Below are 11,055 nucleotides of genomic sequence, written 5' to 3' on the forward strand. Positions count from 1 at the left end.
GACAAGTCTCTGGTTCCTCCAGTTTAAAAAGGACACACATTGGGTAAGAAATGTGAGTATCTGTGCTGGTGGCTGTGTTGTGGCTTTTGGTTCAGCATGGAGCTGTGGTGGAAAAGGAAGTGCTGGGATATGAAAACAGTGGAGTTAGGAAATATACCAGGGGGGGAACATCACAGAGTGTATGTCTGCAATATGATCCCATCTACTGTAGTGTTGTCATTTTCTTAAAAAAAGAGAGACTGTGCAGTTAGAATGAGTGAAACAATGATGTTTATAAAGCGCTCATTAAAATCATGTCCATGCAAAGGGATATTGAAAAGATAAGAAATGCAGGAATTCAAGGAATGACAAATTAATCTGAGAGAGAAAATAATATTTGTGTTTGTGTTTGTTTCTGACATTTTGTTTTAGCTTTAAAGGGATATGTGGAAGGTTCTGAGGGGGTCTTCCATGTAGGTGTTCATAGCTTTGCAGACTAGACCAGATCAGACATCTTCAAGCCTTTCCCTGGGCAATAAACTTGTAACAGAAGTACCATCTGAGGACCAAATTAGAAGACTGTTCACATGATCAGCCCTACCTAGGCTTGCGCAGCCCAGCTGGGGTAGGGCTGCTCATATGAAGTGTTGGGATTGAGGCCAATCTTGATGCTGGCCCACCGGGTAGCCCGGGTTCTTGCCTGGGCTTTTACCCAGTAAAAAAGGGCATGAGTGTACCCTTCTAACTGGGTTCCCGATCATGTGTCTGCTCAGGCTACAGGCAGCCCAAGCAGACAAAGAGCTGGGCACTTACAATACCTTGCTTGTATCATGTTCTATGCTGAGGTAATGGCCTGGAGCTAAGACGTGAGGCGTACTCTGTGGGGGCCGTGTGCCAGAAGCCAGGTGTCAATATGGAGGAGCACACAGGAGCAGACGGGAGCATGGTCAAGAGAAACTGAGGGTCAAAAGCCATGAGTCTATACAGAGCAACAGCAGACTCCTTGCATGGTACATTGAGGGGTACCTGAAGGCTAGACTGTGTTCACCTGGCCTCCAAGACACTGCAAGCAGCTGGGATCAGCGCGGCTCGTGTGGGCACATGATCTGTGCATCCCATAGAAGAACAAAGATAATCTGGGGAGAAGATAGGAACGATCCTGCCTCCTCCCCAACCCAATCACAGGTCGTTCAGATGTTACATGGCAAATGCATGTAACATCTAGTCTCCCAGATGGTTTTGTTTCCCCCCAAACTAAAAATGGCCTTGAGTTGCTATGAGTTTTAGCAGAACAACAAGTAGGGGAGGGGATACTTGTTCCCATCTTCCCCATATGAGGGAAAGGATATGAATATCCCCTCTCAAGCCATTCTTCCAAAGTTGTGTAGGGATGGGATTTGAGCAAAAAAATGGCCAGAGGGAAAGAGTTAAGCAGACCACCTTACAATCCAAACTTGTAATCACCCACAAGTTTTCATTCAAAACACCATAAAATGTTGGGTGACTATTGCATGCAGATTTGACCAAAATCTAAATAAAATGTATGATTATGTGCTTCCCATTGGCTTCCCATAGGTATTGGTTTGCACTGAAGTATGGTTACCAGGCGGCATTTAAGTTAAACAGCTCAGGAGATACATTGATTGATGGCCCCACCGGCATCATTCACAAAAGAGCCATTGATGCAATGGCTGATATAAGCATGCTCCGGCTATTTAAGGCGTTTCTGGAAAGCACACCCCAACTTCTTCTTCAGATCTACATCCTGATGACATCTGATATTTCTACCTTCAGTCAGTGTAAGTCTTTTATAGTTAAAAGAGGAACACAGTTTTATTTATTGACCAAACTTCCAAGGAAAAATTGGGCAATTTTCAAGAACTTTGTTAGGCTGCACTATACTGGTGTTTAATACTGGTAAAAACAAATAAACTCCTGTATCCCAAGGACCATTTAACCTACCCAACATGGAGTTAGCTGATATCTATATCTATCTATTCATACAAAATTAGTAAGAGGAACAGTGGGTGAATGTTCAGCATTCTCAGACTCTTGAACAGGGACTTGCTCAATAATGGGTTGTTGATGGAAGGGTTGCTTTCCATCACAAGGCATACCTTCCAATAGCTGCTGTGAACAAACAATGTGGGGTACAAGGACTTTGGCTTTGGAACTGGTGGGAGGAATTAAGTAGTCAGACCTGTGAAAAGACAGGATTCTATTGGTTAGGTGGAAAAGTGGGAAACATCTTAGTACCTCCCTAATACTATGTTAGTTAAGACCATCTGTTAATGACAGCTAGGCTTAACATGGGAAGTGACTGTAAGCATCCCTTTTTTGATAAATAGCAGTCATGGGGGTGATATGGCCCAGTTGTGGGCAGGGCTGTTGCTACGTACTTAAAAGATCCAGGATCCAAACCTATAGCTCCCCTTTTGGTAATTAAACTCAACCCCCTCCCACAAGAAAAATTGCATAGTTTTTAAAAAGTCTCTAATATTATATTACAGCACTTAATGAAGGTGGAAGTAGCAGAGAGCAAGGTGAGGTACTTTGAGCATTTTATTCCCCATAGGCCATCCCCTAATGATGCTCCTGCAAGGGAGGGGCGTTTTTAGCAGGAAAAGACTGCAGGAGGAAAATGTTAGCCCTTTTCCTCATGAATCACAGTCTGAGCCAGATCAGTCTGTTTCGTGGCTGCATTTTAAAAAGGGATACTTCTGATTCGCTTTCCATGTTAAACTCCTCTGTTAATGCTTAATGTAACATGCATTCCAAGAGGACCTACAGGGTAGGAAGTTGATTTTCACAATAATTTGAAATAACCAGCCAAATCTTTGACTAAAGACTTCTAGTATTCAGTAAACAGAACTTGTACAGCTATCAAGAGTATGACATGATAGTTCATCTTTTTAAGTGAAAAAATATTTCGTTTAAGAATTTGCAACTTTCTGGCAGAGCTTGCATTTTTTCCTTTTCCTTTTATTTAGATGCTTCGATCACCATGGGATTCAGCAGTATTTCCTGCTCAACTGTGGATTATCAGATAGCTTTGCGAAAATCCTTGCCTGATAGAAATGAATTTGCTGGGACATTTCCCAAAATAGTGTATCTTTTGTATAAACTGTTGACTTTAACTTCTTGGATACTTAGCATTGCACTGCTTACAGTACTGAGCACCAAATGTTCTATTGTTCTATTTGCGTTTCTTTGGGTTGGGGGTATAAGTTGGGTGCTGAAGCAGCACACTACATTTTGCAAATCCAAAGCAAAAGAAATTGTATATAGGATTATTGTAGGAATAATTCTTATTTTTACCTTCTTTAATATCAAGGGAGAAAAGACAAAAATCCCCCATTATGTTTATTATGGCACTCGAGCATTTATAACTATAGCTATAGTGTGTGCTTGCCTGTTCTGGAAATCAGTTTTTAATGGGAAAATACACTTGTTAGCTGTGATAATTGTAATTGTTCTTATGCTAATATTAGGTATTATTTTTCTTATTGTTTATTATACTTTTCTTCATCCTAATATTTATTGCACACAAGATGTAGTTGATGGAACAGGAAGTGAAAGTGAAGAAATTTGTAGAATAAGGGGATTTCTGATGCATTAAACCTTATGAAACTATATGACTTTTAAAAAATCTTTTTCACTCTTTTTTAAAAAAACAAAGCATTGTTGGATTCTTGTTTACTATTCATAAGGCTCAATCAATCAATCAAAGCTTATTATGAGCAAATTGATCAGATACAGATAAATATTACAATAGTACAATGAATGAAACCCAATTTCCCACACCAGAAACCTTCTCTACACTTAAGCATGCTTATTGGTTTTAACCACCACCACACAAAATTTGGCCACATTGTGAGTGAAAGCAGGCTTAATATCTGATCACAAAAAGTTTATGTAAAATTCATCTTCTCGGACAGGAAAATTCAATTACAAAGGTGTTATAAATCTATTACGACTATTTTTTTAAATGAAAAGTACAATACAGGATGCCCGCTTTATTTCCATTCTCACCTACAGGCACGAATATGGAAACCACAAATAAAGAAACCTTACCCCTATGAGAATCCAGGGGTTAGATTTCTCATGCTAAAAAAGTAAGGAGACCGAAATAAGAGGAGAAAAGCACAGTACGTTACTCTCCAGCAATAAATTTTGGGCAAATACACACTCACACTCACAAAATGACTCTGCACTGTAAAATGGCAGCTGGAAGTGACATCAGAAGTCATTTCTGAACACTCAAAACCACAAATAGGTTAATTTTACCTATTTTTAATACCGTGGATAAATAAACTGGGTCTCTAAGACCCATTCATGGATATGCGAAACTGCAGTTGTTGTGAATAATGCGGGCCTCCTAAATAACAAAACATGCTGTACAGATTTGACCTATCCAATGGAGTTTTAGGAAACTCACCCTGAAAAACCACTGATGGGAGATTCAACGGGCTGTATAAAAACAGTCTAAACAGAAAGGCAATAAAATCTACACATTTGATAGCAAAACCATTCAGCTGATGCAGAATGCTTTGGACAGGACACATTAGTCAGTTGCTCATTACATTAGTTATTTAGGGTGTGTGCTGGTTTCCTATATCATAGCACAATTCGTGGTGCTAGATTTGATCTCCCAGTCTGTAAACAGACTGCATCTTCTTCCAGCTTTCCTGGAAGAGCTATACAGCTTTCGTGTTTGGGGTAGGGCTGGCATTTTGTGGCTGGAATTGAGCACCTAGGGAATAATTTAAAGTCCTGATATAATGTGCCAATGGGCAGGGGCGTAACTATAATAGGGCAAGGGGAGACAGTTGTCTGGGGGCCCACTGCCTTGGGGGCCCCCCAGAGGCAAGTCACATGACTGACTCTCCCAGCTATGCACCCGCCTGGGCTTCCTTCAGTTGTATTCATCCTCTGAAATTGCTGTGAGTGTTAAGACCTGGAGCTACCAGAACGGGGGGGGGGGGGCATTTTAAAATCTTGTCTCTGGGCCCACTCCAACCTTACTACACCCCTGCCAATGGGGCAGGAATTATTTTATTCCATGGGTTGTCTTTGGTTTTTATTAAATCTTTGTTACTTCAAGGTGATATTCTAAAACATCACCATGAGGTAATATCACCCTGTAATTCTTTTGAGGATATGAATCTCCAGTGCAGGAAACCACTCAGCAACAGCATCCCTGAGAGATGGCCTCTCTCACCCAGCCTCTGTTTGACTTTATTCCAGCCATCAGATTCTGATTCACTGCTCATAGGACCCAAACATCAAACCCAAGTCAGATGTTTTAGGTGCATTGTTGATGTTTAGCCCCATCAGCACATTATATCAGAATTTAAAATGACTCCCTACATGCTTCATCCCAGGAGGTCTAAAAGCAGGCAGCAACAAGTGTTCACTGACAGGTGGATCATCCTCCCTGCCCAAATCTCACAATGCAGTTTTAAAAGAAAGAAAGAAAGAAAAGAAAGAAAAGGGTGGATGTCAGGGGGAAGTATTGCCACACTCATGGGCACAATTTTGATTTTGATTTTTTTGCCGAGGCAAGTATAATCTGCACCTGTGAAACCACCAAGGATTTCCCTTTCCATTGAGGTGACATTTAGAGCTGGAGAAGCACAATTTGTGAATGGTGGTAATGCTCATTAACTGATGCAGAGTGACCATTGGCCCTTGGAAATTAATGTTTTAAAGCTAATTACCAATCTGCTGGCTTCCTTCAGGTGTCTCAATTGCTACAGTTGCCTGCTGTAGCCACTGCAGATAGACTCAGCATCTAGCTAGCTAGATAGCTAGATAGGGTTAGCTAGATAGCTCATTCTCCCTTCCATCCTCCCCTCATGCTATATCTTGATTTCACCACACAGGGGCTCCTGTGTAAGAATCAGTAACTAGAAAATGACAGGGAAATATAATGAAGCATTTCCTGTAATCCCTTCCTGAAAGAGCAAATCCTAATCCTGAATCTACCTGGGTGTGTTAAAATCCATTAGCTTCAAATGGAGTAAATCAATATAAGCACAATGTGCTATATTAGGACCGATGTATCTGAGGTCAAACAGTAACATGGAAATGTGCGTACTAATATTACTTCTCATATTTCAAATAAAAATGGGCCACCTCAGAAATAAAATGATAAAGCCTTCTAAGATTTCAGTCCATTGCATATGCACAAACCCTTCATCCTTCTCTTCTGGGTAGTCCTTAAAATTCAGCTGCCAGTCAACCTGTGGATTTTGCTTGACCTTGTCATTTTAATCTAACTGCAAATTGAAAGCAAATGTTTTTTTTTTCCCCTCCAGTATGGCCGTGACATCTTGCAACAAGTATTTTAATAAGTTAAATGAAAGATAATAAACAATTTCTTCCTGTTTTGACTACTGTCAGTGTGGTGGATGAGGGCCAGGATTCCACCAAATTATTTTAATTACCCTGCTGGTCTCAGATATGACATCTGGTGGCACTGGTGAGCTTACCTGATGTGCCACAGAGAACCCTGATTTATGAAGCTGTAATTGGCTTTCCAATAAACATTTGTCAAAATAATGTACTCATTCAAACCAAAGCCTGCTTTATATGTTCATATAAAAGAGCACTTAACTTTCAGCAAAGAATTGTCTGCCATCAAAAACACTCTATAAATGGGGAAAATTTATGAAGACTGAGGACTAAAGGGTGATCACTGGAGGACTAAAGTTCACTTTGAACCTTTAGAGTGTTGAGTTCTGCTGCATGCTTGTTACTGATACTATATGTATAGCTCTTGAACCTTATACACAACTCAGTTTTTTTCATATTCTGACATGAAAACAGAATTATTTTTCAACACAAATTATTTACTGAGTGATTTGTTATAAGTACAAACACACGGCAGATGTGACATGGAAAGTGAGGATTGGCTGCAATAAAGGGCAAAACTGATTGGGAAAAGATTTTACCTTAATTATGGAACATAATTATGCAACATAATTAAGTAGAAGTATATCCCATTGTTTGCAGTGGAATTGTAATAACTTTGTTTAGAATGGAATGGTTGTCATGACTATGGACAATTACGGTTTTGGTTCAAGTCTATTGATAATTTATTGCAAAGGAAAGAGTCCCCATATAGGGGAACAAACTCATTGAGTAGGCTTGGGCTAGTTATTATCTCTTGTCCAAGGTTGACCCCTTGACACACTGCCCTTCATGGGGCCTCTCCTACCTGAAAGGGATATGCACGAATCTCAATTCGACATGCGATTTGGAACACATCCCGGCCCCTTTAAAGCCAAGAACAGGTGTGTACCTGCTTCTCCACTGCTCACCACCACTTCCTGAATCAGCAGCGCTCCTCCCAGCTATTTGTGAGTGCCAGCAGCGCTCTCCCCCAGCTGCCCTGGCAGACACATGGTCTCTGTGCATGCGTGTGCATGCATAGTCTTCGTGCAAGTTGGTTTGTATGATAACAAGCCAACTAAGAAGCAAAGAAATTGCAAGCCAATTGGAAGCTGGTGCCAAAATTAGACAGGAAGGGGAAAACAGGCTTCCAAAATGGTGCTCGGAACACTTGAAACATTCTGAGCGCTTTCCGTCAGAACAACTGGCTTGACTGGTTGTTCCAACAGAACATTCCGAGCTTGGAACGGAACATAAATGCCATTCCATGCACATCCCTAACATAGTGTGCTTTGATTATTGCAGACCAGTAAACTAAATATTTAACAAGACATACACACACCAATTATAATCATTTACAATGAAGAACTTGCCATAAGGTTAATCTGTCTTGTTCCCTCTTGCAACATGAATGTTTATCTGAATTTCATGCTCACTTGTACCTCGGGCACAAGAGTCAAGTAGGTGGAATAAAATTTGCTGAATGACATGTAGAATTTGGGTTGGCCTTTTCAAATTGGCATTAACAATATGTGGATATGATTTGAGCATATGCTGTGGTTATGTTATTTATTTTGTATCTGTTGCACTTTTCTGCTGAATTTAGTTCATTTAACAGAGAGTGTTCACTAAAACACGGAGAAACATTTAATCAAAAGATTAACTACTTGACATTCAAGATTAGATTATTTTTAAATTAAATTGACCCAACAATGTTTTTAAGCATTGAAATGCCTTTCAACAAGGATCAGCAACCAGAAATTATAAACTTTGAATCAGTGTGCAACAGTGGTATTCCATGATCTGTGTGCCAATCACATATTCACTTCTAGGTAAAAACTTAAAACAATGTTACAACTATTAAAAATCATCATACTGTTAAAACAGTATCTAACTGAAAGACATAAATTAAATTAAATCTATTTATTTATTTATTGAATTTATATACTGCCTAGTATAAAAATCTCTAGGTGATGTATAGAATTAAAACATAAAACATAACACATTTAAAAATCATAAAAAGATAAAATCATAATAGATAAAAACACATTGACAATGCATTATTTTTTTAAAAAAATTAAATTTATGTCCTGAATTGAAAGACAACTAGTGTTCTGCTATAGAAATCCAGATCTTAGTAGTTTCATATGGTGATCCTATCTACGTGTAATGTTTGTACATTGACCCTGTTGATTTTCTTTGGTAAATACCCTGTTTCCCGTAGTAGCTGTGGGGAGGAATGAACAGGATTAAGACCATGGAGTGAGGGGCTAATAGCCATTCTTGTGGGGAGAGATTTAGATTAGGAAAATTGTATAGGGGAAATAGTTAATCTCCCCGTCCCACAGTGCTGCTGCTCCAATCAAGATCGGAGCCATCCATAGCGGCTTTTATATGAAAAATGTTACATAATTCAATAATAGATTTCCCACATCACATCCATTTTGACCCAAGATTCTACAGCTGTCTGTGATGTACATCTTTGCTTTTGCAGACTAATACAGCTACTGTTGAATATTAAATGTAAAACGTCCCTCTGCCCCACTATTGTGGTACACTGTGATAAAGCTAAAACAAATATAATGCCCTCATCTCCTTCCTGTAGGCTCCCAGTGGCATCTGGTGGGCCATTGTGTGAAACAGGATGCTGGACTAGATAGGCCATGGGCCAGCACGGATGTTCTTATGTATAATTCTGAGTATGTAGCTGCTTCCACAAGCTATCTGTTGTTGTTGTTTTAAATAGCTAAGTTGTAGAGTTTTGAAAGGAACTACTGATTTGCAGCTTGTAACTTATTCCCTGCTGATACTGGCCACTTGTCAGCCCTGAGTGGGAGGAGTATACTCTGGTTGCCTTGGTGACAGTTGGTAAACAAACTTCATTTTCTATCCCTAGCAGTCACACCTGTGAAACACTTTTCCTCTCCAGAATGCTATAAAGCAACTGTAGGAAGGTGTGTGCCAGAAGTTAAAGGCATCCCTACTGAAGTTCTGCTTCAGGGGAAAATTAATTTATTGCCTTTCCAAAGAGACTAAAAGTGGAGTCAGTATGTCCCAGAGTCCCTTTATATGTGTCATTGATGATGGGGGTGGTGGTGGTATTGATGCTTCTGCAGTTGCTCCCATGCTAGTTTGGGTATGTGTAAACTTTCACCCATGTAGTTTGGGTTCCCAGTGTATTTAGACACCACTCAAAGGGCCTTTTCAAAGGTGCATAAAAAGAATCTTGCTGGACTAGATCAAAGGTCCATCTAGTCCAGCATCCTATTTCCTACAGTAGCTAAACCAGATGTCTCCCGAAATCCCACAAGCTGGGCAAGAAAGCCAAAGCATTCTGTGCTGTTTTCCCCAGCAACTGTATCCAGTGGCATATTTAGCGGTGGTCCACCATTAGGCATGATGTTTAAACAGTGCCTCCATGTTCAGAAGCATTATGCCACTGCATAGGTGTTAGGGGGTAACAGCAGGGGAAGGCTATTGCCTTCATGCCTTGCTTGTGGACCTCCTGGAGGCATCTGGTTGGGAAACAAGATGCTGGACCAGGTGGAGCTTACTGCTGATCTTTTTGAAGTTAATTCTGAAATGCAAACTGCATTTCCCTATTGTTAATTATGGCTACTTTCCTAAGGCAATAAAGTGCTGGATAGCTTTTGCACAAGTTCTAAGCTCCATCTTACTCCCTGTACACATGCTGCTGCAGGCTTTCACACTACTTTCTAGTGTGACCTTACCCTCTGTAAAAAGGTGCCATTGAGTCGGTGTCGACTCCTGGTGACCACAGAACCATGTGGTTGTCTTTGATAGAATACAGGAGGGGTTTACCATTGCCATCTCCTGCGCAATATGAGATGATGCCTTTCAGCATCTTCTTAAATTGCTGCTGCCCGATATAGGTGTTTCCCACAGTCTGGGAAACATACCAGCGGGGATTCAAACCGGCAACCTCTGGTTTGGTAGTCAAGTCATTTCCCTGTTGCGCCATTAGGTGGCTACACGTTCCAAATAGGGACCTTGTAGATGCCACCACCTGCTGGCAAGCTCTTGCACTCTGAGAAGCACCTGCCCTTTTGTATTTACCATTTTTGTGGTGACTGGGAAAATTGCAAGTTCTTCTTAGAGCACAAAAGCTAGCTGATAAGTGACACATGGAAACTGTGTGAGGACTTGCTGAGAAAAACCTGCAAAGATCTCTATAAATAAAATGTCTCATTCTGTCTCTGACCTTGAAACAGAATGAGACATTTTATTTATAGATTTACAGTAGCATCAGGGTAAGTGCAGGTGTATAAGGATATTGTTGTTTCCTCATACAAATGTTTAAACAAAATTCTGTTTTAAAACCAGAAATGTATGTATTTTTAAAGCAGAGGTTTGTTGCTGTATCACAAGGGCTGCTTATTTACCGCCTAGACTCCTAGATGTGGGGCAGCATATTATCTCTTTAATCCTCATTTGTCACTTCCAGCTAATATTTATTTTATTTATTGTTAAATTTATACCCCGCCTTTCATTAAGAAAATCCCAAGGCGGCTCCAAATAAAATTAAAAAACAAGATTATTAAAAAGACACATTAAAATATTGAGTTAAAAAGTATAAAAACAAATCTGATTAAAAAAATTAAAACACAAGCATAAAAACAGTACAAAATACAAGAAGCAGCAGTGGAAATAATCATATAC

General features: G+C 40.0%; 1 protein-coding gene across 12 annotated transcripts in view; it reads left to right on the plus strand.

The window, feature by feature from the left end:
* The window catches only part of XKR9 (XK related 9), a 30,468-nt gene extending 26,856 nt beyond the window's left edge, over window positions 1-3,612 (plus strand). For 11 of the 12 annotated variants that reach the window (XM_053244943.1, XM_053244953.1, XM_053244952.1 and 8 more), the window contains 3 exons: window positions 1,555-1,778; window positions 2,490-2,522; window positions 2,970-3,612. In XM_053244943.1, coding sequence (XP_053100918.1) covers window positions 1,555-1,778; window positions 2,490-2,522; window positions 2,970-3,598 — 886 coding nt within the window. In that variant the 3' untranslated portion in view covers window positions 3,599-3,612. The remainder of the gene's footprint in view (window positions 1-1,554; window positions 1,779-2,489; window positions 2,523-2,969) is intronic. The other variant, XM_053244950.1, reaches the window with a different exon arrangement.
* Window positions 3,613-11,055: the final 7,443 nt, after the last annotated feature.

The sequence above is a fragment of the Hemicordylus capensis genome, chromosome 4 (genome assembly GCF_027244095.1).
Source record: "Hemicordylus capensis ecotype Gifberg chromosome 4, rHemCap1.1.pri, whole genome shotgun sequence".
NCBI classification, from domain to species: Eukaryota; Metazoa; Chordata; class Lepidosauria; order Squamata; family Cordylidae; genus Hemicordylus; species Hemicordylus capensis.